Source organism: Pituophis catenifer, unplaced genomic scaffold (assembly GCF_029215685.1).
Source record: "Pituophis catenifer annectens isolate HBS135680 unplaced genomic scaffold, rPitCat1.0.hap2 SCAF_9, whole genome shotgun sequence".
Lineage (NCBI taxonomy): Eukaryota > Metazoa > Chordata > Lepidosauria > Squamata > Colubridae > Pituophis > Pituophis catenifer.
The window spans coordinates 14,527,252-14,549,326 of NW_027256889.1; the positions used below are offsets into that span (position 1 = coordinate 14,527,252).

Sequence of the window (22,075 nt, forward strand, 5' to 3'; positions counted from 1 at the left end):
CAGCAGTTCGATCCTGACCAACTCAAGGTTGACTTATCCTTCCATCCTTCCGAGGTGGGTAAAATGAGGACCCAGATTGTTGGGGGCAAAATGCTGACTCTGTAAACTGCTTAGAGAGGGCTGTAAAGCACTGTGAAGTGGTATATAAGTCTAAGTGCTATTGCTATTGCTTATGGCTGCCCACTTCTGTAGCTATACTATTGTCAGGCAGTCCCGTCCTTCTTACTAAGAGCTCCTCTTCAGGCAGGCTTTTCCCTTCGCTGCCCTCAAATCAGGATTAAGATGTAAGGCTCTTCCACTAATAGTAAAGGGCTCTTTGGTTGCATTGTTCTGAGGATGGACCATCTGGGCTTATGCGTGAATGATGTTGGCAGTTATAATATTACCTCTTCTATTGCATTAGTGTGATTCATATTTTACATGTAAGTCCTTGACTTGCCACAACAATTGAGTCTAACATTTCCATTGCTAAGTGGAAGTTGTTAAGTGAGTTTTGCCCCATTTTAACGACCTTTCTTGCCACAGTTGTTAAGTGAAGCGCTGCAGTTGTTAAATTAGTCACAGGGTTGTTTAGTGAATCTGGCTCCGTCATTAACTTTGCTTATCAAGAAAGTCGCAAAAAGGGATCTCATGACCCCGGGACACTACAACAGTCATAAATATGAGTCAGTTGTCAAGCATCTGAATTTTGATCACCTGACCACGGGTGATCAAAAGGTGTCAGTGTGAAAAACGGTCATAAGTCACCTTTTTTCAGTGCTGTTGTAACTTTGAATGGTCCCTAAATGAATGTTATTAAGTTGAGGACTACCTGTATTTTATATTTGGTCTTGAAGGAAAAGCTTTTGCATGTTATTGTAAGGTACAGATTCCTTGTGAGACGTTCACCTTTTGCAGCGAACAAACCAGTGACGTCTGGTGGTATTTTATTATCGGGGAACATTTTCTGGATCAGGGTTCAGCAAATTCAAGAGTTTATTGATCCAGAATGTTTTCTTCTGCAAATGTCGTAGGATATCTTTGGTCTTCCATATTTAATTCATGGGCAAAACTTGGAATTTTTGCTGAAGTCATACTTATCTAGCAGGTATACGAACTATGTATGTTGCCACTTTGGAAATTGCCATTCTGAGTTTAGTGGACATGGATATTTTCCCGGGAAAGAAATATTGGCTATAGAGACCAAAATCAAAATTAGACGATCTTTGAAATCCTAGTCCCTAAATTGTTTCCTGATTGCTTATTTGTACCCTATGACTATCATTAAGTGTTGTACTTTATGATTCTTGATGAATGCATCTTTTCTTTTATATACGCTCGGAGAGCGTATGCACCAAGACAAATTCCATGTGTGTCCAATCACACTTGGCCAATAAAAAATTCTATTATTCTATTCTATTCTATTCTATTCTATTCTATTCTATTCTATTCTATTCTATTCTATTCTATTCTATTCTATTCTATTCTATTCTATTCTATTTTCGGGAGGAACCTCAGAATAAACAAAAAAAAGTTATTTTCTATGGAGTCAGACCACTAATCTAATTTAGCAGTACATTTTCTGTCTGTTTCCATTAATGACATGGATAAAATGGAAATACTCAAGGACAACACTTTTTCCCCTGCGACTGTTTATTACTAAGGTTGAAGTGGGATGAAGAAGATTCAGCAATATGAATCAGTTTGGTCATCTTCTGTCTGATAACATGCATTGTTGTGGTCTCGTTTTCCCCTCTTCCAGGAATGAAGCAGTACGAAGACTTTGGCACCCAGTATCGTTCGGCCATCTACACCATCGGAGCAGAACAACTGGAATCTGCTTTAAGATCCAAGGCGATGTATGAGCAGGTATAGGAGAATTATGGATAGATATGGGACAGGAGATTGAGGTCTTGGACCATGGTGCTGCTATTTATATGATTAAGGTTGGCTTTTATTGGCATTAACTTTGTAAGGCATAGGTTCCTAGCTATAAATTCCCATCTAAAGGTAAAGGTTTCCCCTGTCCGGTTGTGTCTGACTTTAGGAGGTGGTGCTCATCTCTATTTCTTAGCCAAGGGAGCCAGTGTTGTCCAAAGACACTTCCATGGTCACGTGGCCAGCATGACTATACACCAAGGTGCATGGAACACTGTTACCGTCCCACCAAAGTGGTACCTATTTATCTACTCGCATTGGTATGCTTTCAAAATGCTAGGTGGGAAGGAGCTGAGGCAAGTAATGGAAACTCACTCCATCACACAGGGTTTGAGTCTCAAACCCAGGCGGTCAACTTTCTAACTGATAAACTCAGCATCTTTAACCGCTTAGCCATCGCGCCCCCTGGCTTCCCATGTAAGGGCTCTTAATTGGAGATGTCACAATTGAAACCTAGGACTTCCTTCATGGGAAATGTGTGCTCCACAACTGGGTTGTAGTTCTGTTAGGATGGCCTAATTATATTCCTAAACCTGGAGTTCGTTCATAAGATTAATTGTTAGAGTTAGGAGCTAAACTATATAGTTACGATGACTATCTTCGCATCCCACAGCTAGCCCAGTTAGCAGCTCTTCTGCAGAAAATAACTGCAAGGACTGGGGATGCATGATCACAGCTGTTCCAAGCAAGTGGAAAATCTTCGTTAGGATCTCAGCTGCCACAGTATTTTAAGTGCCAGGGTTAAGCATTTACAATGATTCAACTGTCACCAGCAACACAAAGTCTCCTTCACCCACCTTACTTCTCCAATGTTTAGTCCCCCCATGCGGCCAGAGGGGTAGGGTTAAAAAGTAATAGTAGAGGCAGGATTCCTAGAAAAGCCCCATTTTTGCAGGATTGCTCTGTATCTACATTTCTTTGCCAGTAGGAAGAAGTTAACTCTCTCTCTACCATATTTGCCCAACATGGTTGACCAGGGAAGAATAGTTTAATTTAAAATATTTAATTTAACCCCCTCTTCCAGGGGTTCCACTGAACCCCTCAAGCCCACAGTTAAGTAGGTTATGGGTTTGCATGATATACCAATCCTGCTCATGTCCCAGTTAAATACAAGTATAACTAGTTTTCCCCCCGAAATACAAAAATTTATTTTTAATCAGCTTGTTTCTCTGTATGTCTGTGTTTGAGTCAATATTTACTCAAGTCTGTGCAATTTTCTTAGTGATGTTTCTTAGAAATATCCATCCTAATGAAGGACTGGTTCAAAACAGGGGTGAAATCCAGCAGGTTCTGACAGGTTCTGGAGAACCGGTAGCGGAAATTTTGAGCAGTTCAGAGAATCGGCAAATACCACCTCTGGCTGGCCCCAGAGTGGGGTGGGAATGTAGATTTTGCAATATCCTTCCCCCAGGAGTGGAGAGGGAATGAGGATTTTGCAATATCCTTCCCCTGGAGTGGGGTGGAAATGGAGATTTTGCAATATCCTTCCCCTGCCACGCCCACCAAGCCACACCACGCCTACAAGCCACGCCCACAGACCCGGTAGTAAAAAAATTTGGATTTCACCACTGGTTCAAAGCCATCCTAAGGGAGGACTAGATGCCTAAGGGAGGACTAGAATTCACAGACTCCTGGTTTCACAGCCTGGTGCCTTTAACCCAGGCACCAAACTGGTTCACCGCTGAATTGTTTGGATGTGAAGAAGATTTTATAAGAGCGAAGTCGAAACCCCTTTCTTCTCCATTTCCCATGGGATTTGAATTCAAAGCTCTGGAGTCTTGTTAGAGGAGGACAATACTTCAGATATTTTCGCTAACATGTTGCCTCTTAATAATCTCTTTTTAAGGCTAAACATATCTTAATGCCTTCAGCTTTTTCTTGTTAGGGGCTCATTAAGCAACAGAGGTTTGAAGTGGCAATCTAATTATGCCAGGAAGGTATTGTTCTTTGCACACCATGTTTTTAGACAAGCTTTATTTTTACAGGAGCTGCTACTTATGCTTAAAAGAAAATAGCACAGCTCTTAATCTCTAATGCCCTAAAGTGCTCTGGACTCTCGGCCAATCTTGTCTGCCAAGCTGTCTAGGATTGTAATTCTCCTAATACGCAGATGCTGGTTCAGCAATTATATATATATGTACGGGGTCAGGTTCTATAGGCCAAGCAAAATACAAACAGTTCTTGTCTTACAATTATTCATTTAGAGCAGGGGTGTCAAATACAAGGCCTACGGGCCCGATCTGGCCCACGATGTGGTTGGATCCAGTCTGCGGGGCTATCCTGGAAAATGTAAGGGACTGGCCCGAATTGCTTTGACCCAATCTACCTGTGTTGCTTCGGCCCGGTCTACCCAGTGCAAAGAGGAAACATGCCAGCAGTTTGGGGAATGGCGTCAAGTTGGCCATGCCCACCCAGTCAGCCACACCCAGTGAGTGGCGTCAAGCTGACCACGCCCACCTAGTTGGCCACCCCCACCCACCCCCAAGGTCAACCACAGACCTGAGGTGGCCCTCAATGTAATTGAATGTGAAACCCCTGATTTAGAGACTTAAAACTATCACAGCATACCCACTGTCACATAACCAAAATTCAGACATTTGGTAACCAATATATATTGGTGGCTGTGGTGGTGCAGTGGTTAGAATGCGGTATTGCAGGCTAACTCTACCGGCTGCCAGGAGTTTGATTGTGACCGGCTCCAGGTTGACTCAGCCTTCCATCCTTCTGAGGTCGGTAAAATGAGGACCCAGATTGTTGGGGGCAATATGCTGACTTTGTAAACCGCTTAGCGAGGGCTGTCAAGCACTGCGAAGCGGTATATAAGTCTAAGCGCTATGACTATTGCTGAATATTTACAAGGGGTTGCAGTATCCAGGTGTCATGTGGTTGCCATTTATGATTTTTCCTAGCTAGCTTCTGACAAGCAAAGTCAGTGGGAGAAGCTGGATTCATTTAATGATTGTGTGAGTCACTTAACGATGGCAAAATCAGGCATGATTCACTTTACAACTGTCTTGCTTAGCAATGGAGATTCTCTCCCAGTTATGGTCATAACATGAGGACTACCTGTATTTACTTGAGGGTTCTGAAGAACATCTACCTGCCCCAATATGTTCCTACAGGGAGGACATGCTCCAGGTTCCTTATGGGTGCCAGCACACGTGCACGCTTTTGGCACAGAAAGAGAAAAAGGTTAGCCAACACTAGTCTATTCCATGGAATATGCAAATACCAGGCCTATGGAAACCCACTGGCAGAATAAATTAGAGTAGTGGACACTAGTTCTCTAAGGGAAGTGGTGGGATTCAGCCGGTTCGCACCACTTCGGGAGAACCGGTTGTTAACTTTCTGAGCAGTTTGGCAAACTGGTTGTTGGAAGAAATCATTAGGACAGAGAACCGGTTGTTAAATTACTTGAATCCTGCCACTGTCTAGGGGGTGAGGCCAACTTCTTGGAAGCTTCTAATCATGATGTCTTTCTACTTTCTAACTTTGAATAGTCACTAAATGAACTGTTGTAAGTCGAGGACTACTTGTATAGAGAAGATGATTGTTTATCTATTCCAAATTCATCTCGTGTCATTTAAATCTCTCTCTCTCTCTCTCTCTCTCTCTCTCTCTCTCTCTCTCTCTCTCTCTCTCTCTCTCTCTCTCTCTCTCTCTCTCTCTATATATATATATATATATATATATATATATATATATATATATATATAGATTTATATGCCACCCTTCTCTGAAGACTCAGAGGTGGTGACAATTTCTAAAGCCTTCCGGCTGGGAGTTGTATAAGTCCGCCATTTTCTATGTTACGCTGACAGATGTTTAGGTGGATCCAGTACAGCTGTTTTTCCACAATTATATACAGAATGTTCTCTTGTCATAAGATATCTGCTGGTTTCTATTCTTGGCAACCCGACCCCTTTCAGCAACTTCTTGGAAAAATTGTGGGCCTTTCAATCCCTCTTCCCTCCACCATCTTGTGGCTTGACACTGTGTTCTTTTTTTTTTTTTTTTTTTTTACACAATGTGGTTCTTTTATGGGTACAATCTGTTTTGGAAACATGTTTAGAGAGACCCTTGAGGTATCACTTAAATAAGCAGTCGCCAGGAAGATGCTGTGTCTTTCCAGCATTGGATTCACGATGGAGCTGGTAGGGATCTGTTTTTCTTTCTCTCTCATGCACACACACACTCTCTCCTTCTCGCTCTCTCTATCCCTCTCTCTCTCTCTCTCCTCTCTCTCTCTCTCTCTCTCTCTCTCTCTCTCTCTCTCTCTCTCTCACACACACACACACACACACACACACACACACACACAGGCACCCTCAGGGACTCTGAAGAGGCTGTTTTTTGTTTCGGTCCCCTCCAGTGAATAGAACCTGCCCCCAACGCCTTACCCCATAACAAAGGCAGAGAAGCGAATATAGATAATTGCTCCTCCAAGGCCATTCATGCACTCTGGATAGAGAGAGAAAAAAAAAGAGGGGGGGGAGGGAGACATATCTCAGTTTCCCTGGCAACTTGCCATGATGGTGATTGGCAGCTAGAGAGCAAAGGTCACGGGAGAGGCAGGTGCAATATCTCCTCTCCGCCTGGGCCCATTTGGAAATGATTCATTGCCATAAGCAGTTGCCCCCTCCCCCAAGTAGGACAATTAAGGGCAAACCCCAGCTTAAAATTGGCACGTGCTGGCTGGACATCAGTGTGTGGGGGGGGGAGGGAACGGGGGGGGGGGAGAGGAGGGTATTTCTTGGGAGCTGGCAGTCTGTGGGCGGGGAGTGTGTGTTGTGTATTTCCAAGCGGCTAATGAGGTTGAGATCAAGGGAAGTGGGGCAGTTTTGGAAGGGTCTCCTCCTTCCTGGAGAGGGTAGGTGAGGGCAGAGTCATTCCAAAGATGCCAACATTGCTGGGTTTTTATGATGGGGGGGGGTAGGGTAAGATTGGGGAGGGGAGGAGAACAGCAGAACAGCCTTTCTCCCCCCCCCCCCCGCAGCTAGGGGATGGTGTTTCCTTTATTGTTTCTTGGCAACTGCAGTAGGCAGGCCGAGATGTGCTGAAGGAGCAAGGATGAAACACCTTTGGAGAATTTTCTGAACAATTCCAAAGTTGGGCACCTTTAAGACTACCGGAGGCTGTACCACTCTGGCTGGGTTGCTTGCTGTGGTTTTGAAATAGAACTAAGTAAAAACAGGCAGCTGAAAATTGCTCTTTGGTTGATACCATCTGGGGGAGGGCTTCCCAAACATAGAGGTAATGTTACATGAGATCCGAAGGTTTCTTTCTTTCTTTCTTTCTTTCTTTCTTTCTTTCTTTCTTTCTTTCTTTCTTTCTTTCTTTCTTTCTTTCTTTCTTTCTTTCCTTCCTTCCTTCCTTCCTTCCTTCCTTCCTTCCTTCTCTTTTTTCCTTCTTTTTCTTTCTCTCTTTTCTTTCTTTTTCTTTCCTTTTTCTTTCTTTCTTTTTCTTTCTTTCTTTTTCTTTCTTTTTCTTTCCTTCCTTCCTTCCTCTTCCTTCCCTCCTTCCCTTCCTCCCTTTTTTCCTTTCTTCTCTTCCTTTTCTTCTTTTTCTTTCCTTCTTTTTTCTTTCCTTCTTTTTCTTTCCTTCTATTTCTTTCTGTCTGTCTGTCTGTCTTTCCTTCCTTCCTTCCTTCCTTCTTTTTCTTCTTTTTCTTTCTTTCGTTATTTCTTTCTCTTTCTTTCCTTCCTTCCTCCTTCCTTCCTCTTCCCTCCCTCCCTCCCTTTTTTCCTTCCTTCCTTCCTTCCTTCCATCGTTCTTCCTTCCTTCCTTCCTTCCTTCCTTCCTTCCTTCCTTCCTTCCTTCCTTCCTTTCTGGATAAATCTGCTTTCTCGGATGATATCAGATTACACGGTGACATAACCAGTTTTCTATTATTACGTTTTTATATTATTTTACATTGCTAACTTTTTAATACAAGCAGTCTTCGACTTATGAGCCACAATTGCGACCAGAATTTCCATTGCTAAGGGATACAAGTTGTTAAGTGAGTCATCACACGACCGCCCCCAATTTTACAACATGTTTCGGTTGTTCAGCGAATCGTGTGTTTATTAAGCAAATCCAGGGTCCCCCAATGACGTTGTTGTCAAAAGCTGGCTGGGAAAATTATAAACTTGATGACATGACACTGGGATTCAGCAACTGTTGTAAGTAGATGCCAGTTGCCAAGAGCCCGAATTGTGATTGCGTGACCACAGGGATGTTGTGCAAGGACTGATCCAAGGTCATCCATTTCACCACTGTTGTACCTTCAAACAGTCACTAAATGGTCATAAATTGAGGACTAGTCGCAACATCCAAATATACAATAATAGTAATTGAGCAGAAAATTGAATCTTTGTCCTGCTTTCTAGGCATTTTTATTTTTATTTTTTTGCAACATGAAATAGATCCAACTCCTATAATGCCTTGGTGCAGTGGTGGAATTCAAATTCTTTTACTACTGGTTTTGTGGGCGTGGCTTGGTGGGCGTGGCAGGGAAGGATACTGCAAAATCTCGATTCCCACCCCACTCCTGGGGGAAGGATACTGCAAAATCCCCATTCCCTCCCCACTCCTGGGGGGAAGGATATTGCAAAATCTCCATTCCCTCCCCACTCCAGAGAAAGGATACTGCAAAATCCCCATTCCCTCCCCACTCCTGGGGAAGGATACTGCAAAATCCTCATTCCCTCCCCACTCCTGGGGGAAGGATATTGCAAAATCCCCATTCCCACCCCACTCTGGGACTAGCCAGAGGTGGTATTTGCCGGTTCTCTGAACTACTCAAAATTTCTGCTACCGGTTCTCCAGAACCTGTCAGAACCTGCTGAATTGCACCCCTGCCTTGGTGGGTAGGTGAAATCAGGATTGAAGCCTCAGAGAAGAAAGCCCTACCCCCCCCACCCCCACCACAACGTCATCCGTTTTTCTAGGCAGGAGGAAATGAAGAAAAATATTGATCAGGAAAGGCCCAGGAAGTGTCCTCAGATGGCTCATTGATGGAAACCTTACTTCTTGTCAATGACTGACTTAAAAGGCCCAAAACCACGTGTGTGTGCACCAGGTCCGAAGATTAAAAACTGCTCTAGTGGGAACAGAGCTCTATAATGCTTGAGAAATTGAGTGGTGAGTTCTTCTCCAAGGGGTTCATTCAAGAAAGAGGAAAAAAAAAAAAAAGAAAGAAAGAGGAAATATCATGAATAATAAAAGAAGAAATTATATTAGAGCATTGGTGGTCTGATTCAAAAAAGCTATGACTTGAGAACATCTAGTGTTAAGGACAACTTAAAAACATTTTGCCAAGGGAAATAAAGGATATAAGTACGCTTACAAACAGCGGTGGGCTGCAGATCCTTTAGCAATGGGTTCGCTGCCTCGTTGCTGGGTGGGTGTGGCCATGGTGGGCGTGGCCTAGTCAGCCGCCTGCACCGGGGGGGGCATTTGTCACCCTCCCCAGGCTCCATAGGCTTTTCTCAAGCCTCCGGGAGGGCAAAAACTGTTTCCCCCAGGGTCCGGAGGCTGGAAACAGGCCCGTTCTGGACTTCTGGAACTTTTGGGAGGCCCATTTTTCATCCTCCCCAGGCTCCGGAGGCTTTCTTTGAGCCTCCGGGAGGGTGAAAACTGCTTCCCCCGGGGTCTGGAGGCCCTCTGGAGGCTGGAAACAGGTCTGTTTCTGGACTTCCAGAACCTCCGGTAGGCCCGTTTTTGGCCTTCCAGACCCTCCGCGCAGCCCCTGCACTTACCTGGAATGATGAACGTGGAGACTCTGGGGAGGGGAGGGGAGGGGTGGGGTGGACATGGACAGCCAGGGGTGGCATTTGGGGGTTCGCCAAACCCTGGCGATTCTTGGCTAGAGGATGACCCGAAGCTGGCTGAACCCCCCAGGAGCCCACCCTTTTTTTTTTAATTTGATTTATATACCCTTGCTTACAAAGCAGTAGCATTTCTGGCCTGTTTGTCAATTGTCGATATTAATACTGTCAGGTTTCGAGGTCGTCTCAAATAAATTGCATTTCAAACAAAGTCTTTGAAGAAAAACTCCTATTTATTAAGCACGACATTCTAACCCAGCTCCATCGCAGCCAACACTGACTTCCAGACCCAAAACCCTCCCTTTCCATTCCCCACTCCCCTGCACTCATTGGCCATCTTCCAAGTCATTCTACCCCTAATCTACTGCTCCAGCTCAAAGGAATTTCCCCCCTCCCATCCCATCTCCTAGGGAATATTATCTCCAGGGAAAATAAGTAGGTGAAAAGTCAAACGTCCCTTTCCAGATGCCTCCGCTTCTCCTTCTTATGTCAGCACTAGAGTAAATGCAGCTTGAAGTGCTGACAAATACTTTAGAACCCATAAGGCTGGACGATTTGGTATTTTGCACTGGTCCTGTGAGATTTGATCTACAACTTCCAGTGTTCCACACTGGTGGCGTTGCTGGCTGAGGCTGCTAGAACTGGGTGTTCAGTAGGATTTGGAGCGCCCAGGTAATTCACCCTTAATTGCCAAGACACAAGCTCTGGGGAACTAAAGGTTAACTTTATTCAAGGGAAACTGTTAGCACCTCTCTCTAGGCCTTCCAAGCCTGAGGCTCTAGTTTTCTCTTCAGGTTCTGATTTTTTCATAGTTCCTGTAATTTTCCAGCCATGCAGAAAAGATTAAAAGATATTTAAATCAACACACTAGCAAAATGGGGTGGTATTGAAGCTCTGCTGGCTTTTTAGACTTAACATTACCGGTTGAGCTTGAGTGGTGCGGTGGCCTAGAGGTGGAGCTCTCTCCTCACAATCGGGAGGCAATGAGTTCAATCCTAGGTAGAGGCAGATATGTCTCACTCTGGGCATGATGAGAATATATCTGCTAAATATAGCTCTGCATTGGCGACAGGAAGGGCATCTGGCCAGAAAACACTCAGCTCCATTCATTTGCCGAGACTCCAGCCTGCAAAAGGATTATGGGGTCGTTAATAGATGATGACGATGATATTGGTTGAGCTTGGACTGGTGCTGGTATAACAGTTCTTAGAATTAGTTCAATTGTGGGTATTTGCCCTGAGCTATCCAGGGTCCTGAAAACACTTACAGAACTGTACCTGTGAACAAACCAGCTTTGTCTCTCATAGCATTTGTCCTTAAGCTAGTTTTCTTGAAATTCTCGATCAGGCCAAGCTAAGATAGAATTAAAACCAGACTAAGGCTTATTAAAGTAGAGATGTGGCAGAGTTATTTCTAGGAGGACAAGAGTTAGTTTCATTCTGGACACGGATCTAAGCTAAATCAAATTTGTACAGCTAGTCTAACTTTTGGTGAATGCTCCTCATTTGATGGCAACACCTCCCACCTTAGTGCCACTGCTGTGCCACTGTTCCTCTAGTATGCTTTTGGGGGACAAAGTTAGTCTTTGGAGGAAGAGAGAGAATGTTTTTGTGTATTTTTTTTTTAATTTGATTTATATGCTGCCCTTCTCCGGAGACTCAGGGCGGCTTACAATGCGTTAAGCAATAGCCTTCATACTTTTGTATATTTATACAAAGTCAGCTTATTGCCCCCACAAACTGGGTCCTCAATTTACCTACCTTAGAAAGGATGGAAGGCTGAGTCAACCTTGAGCCTGGTGAGATTCGAACTTGCAGTAATTGCAGGCAGCTGAATGTTAATAACAGGCTATTAGTCTGCTGCGCCACCAGGCTCTTTGTGATGATGATGATGATGATGATGATGATGATGATGATGATGATGATGATGATAATGATGATGATGATAACAATAATATTAATAATAATAATTTTATTTATATACCGCCCTTCTCCCGAAGGACTCGGGGCGGTGTACAGACAGAATTAAAACTTAAATATACAATATCATAGTTAAAGTTAATTAAAATCATTAAATAGTATTGGCCAAATTTTAAAACCCAAACTTAAAACCCAATTTAAAATCATTCAGTTAGACAGCCCCACCTGTCGGAACAGTAGGGTCTTGAGGGCACAGCGAAAGACCCAGAGGTCAGAGATGTTACGAATATCCGGGGGCAATTCATTCCAAAGGGCAGGAGCTCCGACAGAGAAGGCTCTCCTCCTGGGTGTCGCCAGCCGACATAACTTGGCCGACGGTACCCTGAGGAGTCCCTCCCTGTGGGAGTGAACTGGTCGGTGGGAGGCTGTTGGTGGCAGAAGGCGGTCCCATAGATATCCTGGTCCTATGCCATGGAGTGCTGCCATGTTGTGGAGTAGGACTCTGTTTCTTCAGCTGCATCACATAAGCATGAGGTTTTAGTATCTGTTTGGAAAATCAGATAATGCACAAATCAGTTTTTCGATTTTGCAATGTCAGAATATGAGATTCACCAGGTGTTCAGCAATGCTCCTGCTTGCACTGCTTTGGGCTATCTTATTATTTGATTTGTACATTGGTTGTATTGTCTAATAAAGTACCAAATTAACACCCTCTCTCACACCTCCCCATTTCCTGCCCCTCAGCAACCTTTTCTAAGCTTCCTTGAGAGTGACTCCACAGCCAAATTCATTGATGACAGTGAATGATGGGTTGTGTAGCCCAATCAACAGGAGACTGTGGGTGTTGGATGCTGTAGCCCATCTCTTCATGTAGGGTACCAGTTTGTCTTTGAAAAAATAGTGTTGGCAATGAACCTTAATCCAACATGGCAACCATCTTGTGTAAGCCACTCACAGTTGCCTTGAATTGTGAGATGGGCTGGCATATAAATCAGATAGATAGATAGATAGATAGATAGATAGATAGATAGATAGATAGATAGATAGATGGATGGATGGATGGATGGATGGATGGATGGATGGATGGATGGATGGACGGATGATAGATAGATAGATAGATAGATAGATAGATAGATAGATGATGATAGATAGATAGATAGATAGATAGATAGATAGATAGATAGATAGATGATAGATAGATAGATAGATAGATAGATAGATAGATAGATAGGATGATGGATGGACGGACGGACGGACAGACAGACAGACAGACAGATGAATATCTGTCCCTCAGCATAGTAGCCATTTCTAACAAAATGCTTTCATGATCCTAAGTGGATTATCAGCCCTCACTGATAATAAATTATAAGCCTGTGAGAGTCATAGCTGTTTTTTCATGCAGTTTCCCTGTTGCTTCTGCCAATGAAATTATAAGCATCTGCATGGCATGAATGTACCTGTGACCCAGAATATTGCTGTCCATTAGGGGAGGGGAGGGAGAAGGAGAAGGGATGTTCATGATGGGACATCATAACTGAGATCAGAGACTCTGGTTGTTTGGGAGATTTTGACAGACAGATCACATCATTCTTCTCTGACAGGTTTACTTCTAGTGGCCATTAAACATGCTAAGATATTCCCCACCAGGGAGGGGGTGGGGAAATCGATAGCTCCCTTCCACATCCCAGAGGACAGGAAGACAGCATGCTGCCTCTAGGAGCAATCTGTTATTTATATATTCTGTTCCTCAGTATGGCTTAAATACCAAGCACTTGGTCTCTGCTCCTTGCTCCCTGCAGAGGCCCCTAGAGCTTTGCTCATCCCATCCTCGGGATGTGGCAGAAAGAAATATCTTAGCATTTATTGATCACTCCAAGGGAGACAGGCCTCCTGTTTGTCCAGATCCATCTGGATTGGATTGGAAGAAGACTAAAACCAAAGCATTATTTCCAAACACCAATGGCACTCGGTGTTCAAAAGTTAAGGCAAGGGCCCTTATTTCCAATTTGCATTCCTGGGATCTGAAGTTTGAAGCCAACTTTGAGTTGAAATTTTGAAAGCTGTTGGGAAAATAGGCTTCCAATTCTGTCTCTTGTTCTTCCTGGGCCCCCTGCAGATTCAGCTAGATGTCTGAAGGACAGCTGTGCTTATGTTTGCCTAACCTGTTTATTCAGGCACTTCAATGGGAGGAGATATATTGGTTTCTTGCTCCTTCTGTCCATGATCTCCAGTCAAGGATCTTTCCTGGTACTGCAGTTTGACTTCATCTTCTATAAGAAATGTCAGAGGACGAATTTAGCAGTGTATGCTTTACTATGGAATCTCTCCATCCATCCATCCATCCATCCATCCATCCATCCATCCATCCATCCAGTGATGACCAAAGGCGTGGCACGGAAGCAACACAGCCAGAGAACAGGTCTAACTCCCCTATATTACTCCACCTTTGCTCCCAAATGTCCCCACATTTACTAGAAGTCCTGGAGCCCAGCATTCACACACACCTTCAGTAGCCTCTGGCTGCGAGTAGTCCGGTAAACAAGGTTAGCAAAGCAGTAACCAAGGCCAGCAGTCCAGAGAGATAGGCAAATCAGGCAAGGCACATAAAACCAAGCATAGTAATCTCCAGATGTCGACAAGTGCACATGAGGCTCCACAGATTCAGCACTTCAGGAACTCAGAGTTTGTTCCCGACAAATACCCCTCCCCACAGCGTCTCCTTAAGCCTCATTCCCCGGGTGTGCCTTGTGAAGATGGGTGGGGCACTCTTCTCCCAAGTAGCCTGCTCAGTCTGCGCTGTTCTCGCCTTCTCTCCACTCTCTGTGCTTTCGGATCAGAAGGGGGTGGTCCTTGCTCATCGCCTGAGCTCTGTCTCTCATGTTCATCCTTCCCCTGTTCCTCCCTGTCTACAAGCTATTCTAAACCTGAGAGGCCTTGGCCTGACTGGCTCTGCTCTTCCCCATTTTCCTCCGTAGGCAATGAAGCCGCCCCCTCCATCTCTGTTGTTTCAGCTTCCAGCTCGTCTTCCCCCCACAGATTCAGGCTCCGATGGCGGAATGACACATCCCATTCCAAAAGTGGCAAATTGGAATTGTATACCTGCTCCATTGATCAGCTAGGAGAGCTACTATACCTTCTTGTGTGGGTGTTGAGCATCAATGCCGAGTAGGCACACACTTTAGCCTGGAAGTAAGACAAGAAAAGACTTTGCTTGGGACACCTTTCCTCACCCATCACCCACTGCCACTTTTCTTCCTTAGGATGGATTTAGCCGAGACTGGCTGAGCCCTCCCACCTCCTTCTCAGCTTGAGTGGTTTGAGAGGAGATGTTGAGAGCTCTAACCCAACTCTATTAGAAAGCAACCTTAGAACCACTTTATGAATACAGTGGCACCTTGGTACTCAGCTGCTTTGAAACTCATCGAATTTGGTACTCAGTGCATTTTGACCTGAAAATTTTGTGCTGGTACTCATCATTTGTTTGGTACTCAACGCACAAGCTAGGTCTTGTCAATGTTGGCTGCCTTGTGACTCACTGCATTATTCCTTATGGGAAAAAGTTGTTTGGTAGTCATTGTTTTTGGTAGCCATCGCATCTCCCAGAACCAATTAATGTTGAGTACCAGAGGTATCACTGTATAAAGAAGGTGTGTATTCTGGTGATGTTCTCATAACAAGCCAAACCATGCCACTTATGAACCTAGAAAGTGCCTTCACACAATCTGCTAAAGTTGGTTAATTTTAATCTTGCTTGTTTATTTGTTTTTTCAGGCTATCGTGTACATATTACTAATGTCCAACATCCAGTACTAAACTGCCTGATTTTGAAATTGAAGTGTGTATATATGTGCGCTTACTTAAATAAGCAGAAATACAGTATTTTCCTCAAACAGGGTTGGAGTCCTATATTTTCAAAAGCAAGAAAGGGACGAAGGAATTGAGTAACAAAGCCTCGATTAAAACACAAGAGGGCCCAACTCAGAGCCATCTAAAAACACTTGGTTGACCTGAAGATATTGAAGCTTCAGATCTCCTGCTTGACTTAATTTGGAGGAAATGTTTGTGAGAGCTAACCCCGATACCTTCTGATCATGATTTTGATATCGGCCGTTCCTCTTGAATTAGAACCAGTGAACATTCCTAGAAGTGCCGCTTTGATCCTTGCAAAATTTCTCAGATCGTTTAAGAAGCAGGAGAAGGATGTTGTGTGAATGCAGCCCTTCACTCTCTGTTAGAAGCCCCAGCAAGTCCCCTTCCTTCCTTCCTCCCTCCCTCCCTCCCTCCCTTCTTTCTTTATTTTTCTTTTTTTCCCTTCCTTCCTCCCTCCCTCCCTCCCTCCCTCCCTCCCTCCCTCCCTTTTCTTTATTTTTCTTTTTTTCCTTCCTTCCTCCCTCCCTCCCTTCTTTATTTTTCTTTTTTCCTTCCTTCCTTCCTTCCTTCCTTCCATCCATCCATTCTTTCTTTCTTTTGTTCCTTCCTTCCTTCTTTCTTTCTTTTTCTTTCTTTCTTTCCTTCCCTCCATCCATTCTTTATTTTTCTTTTTCCTTCCTTCTTTCTTGCTTTTTCTTTCTTTCCTTCCATTCTTTCTTTTCTTTCTTCTTTCTCTCCCTCTCTCCCAATGCAAAGCTGACTTCCACTGCTCTTTTCCTGCCGCAGCATCTCTGCTGACGCCAGGCTCAGCTGGGTTCCAGTTAATTAACCATGTTGTCTTATCGGCTCTCTTGCACACATCATCCAGCCTGCATGCGAATTAACTCTGCCTGCGATAAGCCTCATTGTACTTAGCCCTGGAGAGCCACACGCTTCCTTTCCGACTTCCTTTCCCCTGACATAAACAATCCAGCTTCCCTCAGCCAAAAAGCTTCCTGAGCTATCCACGATTTCCTTTGAAGTGGGCAGGTCCATTAATTGCATGGTTGAAAAATTGAGCCGCGTTTCTTCTCTGTCTCCAAGGCCTCCCTCTTCCCCAATCGGTCGACAGGTAGTCCTCAAATGAACCACAGTTGGTACCAGGATTTCCACAGCTAAGCAAGGCAGTTGTTAAGTGAGTCGTGCCCAATTTTATTTATTTATTTATTTATTTATTTATTTATTTATTTATTTATTTATTTATTTATAATTTAATTTAATTTATATACCGCCCTTCTCCCGAAGGACTTGGGGTGGTGTACAGCCAATTAAAAACACAAGGTACAAACAACAGTTTTAAAATAGTTAAAAGTATTAAACAATTTCAGCCCGAATTTAAAACCCAAAATTTAAAACACCCAATTTAAAATCATTTACATAGATAGCCCTGCCTGGCAGAACAGCAGGGTCTTAAGGGCACAGTGAAACACACAGAGGTCGGAGATCTTGCGTATTTCCGGGGGCAGTTCGTTCCACAGGGCAGGAGCTCCCACAGAGAAGGCCCTCCCCCTGGGTGTCGCCAGCCGACATAACTTGGCCAATGGCACCCTGAGGAGTCCCTCTCTGTGGGAGCGAATTGGCCGGTGGGAGGCTATTGGTGGCAGAAGTCGGTCTCGAAGGTACCCAGGTCCTAAGCCATGGAGTGCTTTAAAGGTGGTAACCAACACCTTGAATCACACCCGGAAGACCACTGGGAGCCAGTGCAGCTCGCGCAGGAGAGGTGTCATGTGGGCGCAACGAGTCACGCCCATAACCACCCGCGCAGCCGCATTCTGGACCAGTTGGAGCTTCCGAGTGCTCTTCAAGGGGAGCCCCATGTAGAGACCATTACAGTAGTCCAGCCGGGAGGTGACAAGGGCGTGAGTGACTGTGCACAAGGCGTCCCGGTCCAAAAAGGGCTGCAACTGGCGGATCAGGCGAACCTGATAAAAAGTCCCCCTGATAAAATTTCCCCACCCACCCCTCCTTTTTTGGGGGGGCCTGGTGGTTAAGTGAATCACTGCAATTGTTCAGCAAATCCAGCATTCCTCATTGATTTTGTGTCAACCCTGAAGCCATTTCTGGAGCATCTTCAGGGCTGCCACAGCTACACTGCTTGGAGCTATGGGAACGGGAGGGGGGAATAGAGATAGCTGGGGACCTGTAGCCAAAAGAGCCTTGGTAGTACAGTGGTCTAAAGCACCCTGTTATTAAGAACAGCTGCCTGCAATTACTGCAGGTTCAAATCTCGCCAAGGCTCAAGGTTGACTCAGCCTTCCATCCTTTCTAAGGTAGGTAAATTGAGGACCCAGTTGTGGGGGCAATAAGCTGACTTTGTATAAATATACAAAAGGATGAAGGCTATTGCTTAGCGCATTGTAAGCCGCCCTGAGTCTCTGGAGAAGAGCGGCATATAAATCAAATTTTAAAAAAAAATTCTTTCTCCTGGGAACCAAGGACGTTGTCGCACCTGGGAGCCATCTTTCTACCTTTCTACCTTTGAGCCTTCAGGCTTCTGGCCTGCCACAAATTCTACCGTGGGAAAATCAGAGGGGTGCATTGCATACAGTGAAGAGGATATGTAGTCAAAATAAAATTCGTTTAGAAAGTCAAGGCCGTTGTGCCCTGCAGCTGTGCTGAGAAGAATGAGGAGGTATCTTCTGTGCCGGAGGGTACCTGATCGGTTCATGTGATTGTGGGTGAAGGGCAAGGACTTGAACTTTCTTTTGGGTGAAGGAAACCCGGAAGCTCTCCGATTCGGGTTTTCCCAGATGTGCCAATATGACATCTCTAATAAAAATTAGTTTTGAGGAACTTCAAGCCTTGGAGTTTGATTTCGTTGGGGGGTATTACTTGGAACCCTGACATTAACCCAAATCCCCATTCAAACTAAAGCAGCTCTCCCGAGTTTCGGCGTGCTGCCCGGGATCCTGAGCCCCAAGCATTGCCCAACACTGGGCAGCGCAAAGACTCAGGGAAGATGGAGGACAGACGTTCTCACCAGATGTTAGGGAGGCGTGGATTGAATCCAACTGGAGTTGGGTCTGTGGCCGGATTGGACCATGTGATGGACATGGGGATTGTGGGGGGAAAACTGCGGGACCTTTAGAGTCGGGTTTCCCCCAGATGTGCCAATATGACATAAATCCTAATAAATCTGTACTTTGAGGAACTCCTAGGCCTCGGAGTTTTGAGTGCGTTGGATCTGCTACTTGGAACCCTGACACTTTGCTTGATGGAAGCCAGCTGGGAAGGTTGCCCATGGCGATCACATGACCCTGGGATGATTGCTACAATTGTCGTAAATGCATGCTGGTTGCCAAGCACCCCAGTTCTGATCACATGACTGTGGGGATGCTGCAGTGGTATTAAGTGTAAATACTGGTCGTATATCACTTACTTTTCCCCAGTGCTGTTATAACTTGGAATGGTTGCTAAATGGATGTGCCAGCGTTCCAAGTAATACACCCATTGCAAACAGAACCCCTGAGGCAGGTTGACTCCTCAAAGAACGGCTTCATTTGGAGATATCATCTTGGCACAGACGGGTGGAAAACCAACTCTGAGAGTTCCTGTGCTTTCCACCCCCTTAAAAAGTGAAAGTTTCATGTTCTCCCGAACAATGAGTCACATTGTCCAATCTGGGTGCCGGCTGGTTGCCTGGTTACTTTTCTCCTCCTCCTCTGGCCAGCCAGCAGTTGGAATGTCCTTGGCTCATAAGAGAACTGTTTTGTTTTGGCTTCGAAACCCCAGCTATCTCTACAGCCCCCTCAGCTCCAGGCTGTGTCAAGCCTGAAGCCATGTGAAGAAAACACCTATAGAAAAAGCTACAGAAAAGAAAACGGCCCCAGCCAGGTCAGCTTCAGGGTTGACAGGATGACTGCAAATCATCCCCTCTTTCTACCTCTGCTTCCCCACTATTTAGTCCCTTTTTCTGCTTTTGCCTCCACACTATTCCTCAAGAGAGGAGATAAAATCATTTCCACCTGGTAGGGGCAGATGACAAAGGGAGAAGGAGGTGGGAGGGCCCCACCAATCTCTGCTAAACTCATCCTATGGAAACAGAGACACTGGATGGCATTTTTGTGGTGGCCCCTTTTTAGACCAGTGGTCCCCAACCTTTTGGGCATCAGGGACTGGCTCCATGGAGAGAGACTTTTCTGCGGATCGGAGAGGGCACGGTTTCATGTGCTGCCTGCATCCCGCAGATGGAATGGAATGGAATGGAATGGAATAGAATAGAATAGAATAGAATAGAATAGAATAGAATAGAATAGAATAGAATAGAATAGAATAGAATAGAATAGAATAGAATAGAATAGAATAGAATAGAATAGAATAACAGAGTTGGAAGGGACCTTGGAGGTCTTCTAGTCCAACCTCCTGCTGAGACAGGAAACCTTACACCACTTCAGACAAATGGTTATCCAACCTCTTCTTAAAAACTTCCAGTGTTGGAGCATTCACAACTTCTGGAGGCAAGTCGTTCCAATGATCAATTGTTCTCACTGTCAGGAAATTTCTCCTTAGTTCTAGGTTGCTTCTCTCCTTGATTAGTTTCCACCCATTGCTTCTTGTCCTGCCTTCAGGTGCTTTGGAGAATAGTTTGACTCCCTCTTTTTTGTGGCAGCCCCTGAGATATTGGAAGACTGCTATCATGTCACCCCTAATCCTTCTTTTCATTAAACTAGACATACCCAGTTCCTGCAACCATTATTCATATGTTTTAGCCTCCAGTTTCCAAATCATCTTTGTTGCTCTTCTCTGTACTCTTTCTAGAGTCTCAACATCTTTTTTACATCGTGGTGACCAAAACTGTATGTAATATTCCAAGTGTGGCCTTACCAAGACATTATAAAGTGGTATTAACACTTCACACTATCTTGAGTCTATCTCTCTCTTTATGCAGCCTAGAACTGTGTTGGCTTTTTTGGCAGCTGCAGCACACGGCTGGCTCATATGCCCACTAGGACTCCAAGATCCCTCTCAGTTACTGCTTTTGAGCAAAGTACCACTTCATATACTGTACCTGTGCATTTGCCTAAATGTAGAACCTTTTTTTTACCACTGAATGTTTTTCAATTTGAATCCTATCCTTGCCTCGATTTTATTTTTACTTTTCACATTTTTGAACCGCTCATCTCCCTTTAGATTAACCCGCAGCGATCTATTAGGGCTCCCCCCCTCCCCACCATGAATTTTAACTGGAAAGAGTTCGATCGTGGAGAACGCACGCTATTAACCCTGCGCAGGATCTTCTGCAAAAGTTTGCAAGTGGCGCTCCTGTTTTGCACGAAGAATCCTTAAATTCCGCTCCCTTACGCGAGCGTTGCGCGAAATCCCACCAGTTCTTTATGCAGCCTAGAACTGGGTTGGCTTTTCTGGCAGCTGCTGCACACTGCTGGCTCATATTTAAATGGTTGTCCACTAGGACTCCAAGATCCCTCTCACAGTTACTACTATTGTAGTAGTAGTAGTAACTATACTGGGGCTTCGCTTGTTTGTGCAGCCCAGTTTCTGGCATACCACGGACCAGGGGTTGGGGACCCCTGTTCTAGACCTTTGATGGATGGAGAGAAATAGTATTTGCCTTCTGTCCCAGTCCAGGGGAGACCCAGGGAAGCCATGCATTTAAAAGATGGGGGATTTAATGGTCTGTGGAAATGACCTTGGGAGACATGGGAGCTGCAGACTGGACAACAGGTGTGTAAAAGATAATCTCAGCTCACAGAAGGAGGGAGGGTGGAGAAAACATTTCCTTAGTTTTCTGGAGAGTACAAGGAAAGGAGGGGAGAAATACGTTCAGTCTTGCAAGATTCTGTTTATGTAACCTTGCAATAAAGAGCCCAACATTCCCAGTTGTGCTCCTCAGTCAAGACCTCCTTGAAGGGCTAACAGGAGACTTAGCTGCCAATGTTCATCTAAGTCTCCTAGCGTTTCGTTCATAGGCTGTAATGAAAAAATGGTTTGCTGTTGCCCGAGTAATAGGCTCTTCTTCCCCCACACAACAGTTCTCAAGTGAAGATGGGAAGACATCAATACAAAATAGGATTAAGAGCCCGAAGGAAAAAGATGCAAAGTCTATTTTACATGACAGTTTTGGTGTATTTCTCTCCTGAAAATGGCTGGGGAATCCTGAGAATTGAAGTCCATACATCTTCAGATTGCCAAGGTGATGAAACTTTAGAGAAACGGTGGAGGAAGCCTTGTGGAACTGCTTAAACAGAATAACAGAGTTGGAAGGGACCTTGGAGGTCCTCTAGTCCAACCCCCTGCTTAGGCAGGAAACCATACACCACTTCAGATAAATGGTTATCTAATCTCTTCTTAAAAACTTCCAGTGTTGGAGCATTCACAGCTTCTGGAGGCAAGTCATTCCATTGATTGATTGTTCTGACTGTCAGGAAATTTCTCCTTAGTTCTAGGTTGCTTCTCTCCTTGATTAGTTTCCATCCGTTGCCTCTTGTCCTGCCTTCAGGTGCTATAAAAACATAATGCTTCCGGATATTTTAGACCTCAATTTCCATCTTCCCTCGCCGC

At 44.7% G+C, this 22,075-nt stretch overlaps 1 protein-coding gene across 1 annotated transcript in view; it reads left to right on the plus strand.

Annotated features, from left to right (window-relative positions):
• Window positions 1-22,075, plus strand: part of LOC139321118 (mitochondrial peptide methionine sulfoxide reductase-like) — a 63,989-nt gene that overhangs the window by 39,328 nt on the left and 2,586 nt on the right. Inside the window, 1 exon segment of the mRNA XM_070949742.1 lies at window positions 1,742-1,848. Within this exon segment, the coding sequence (XP_070805843.1) occupies window positions 1,742-1,848 (107 nt within the window).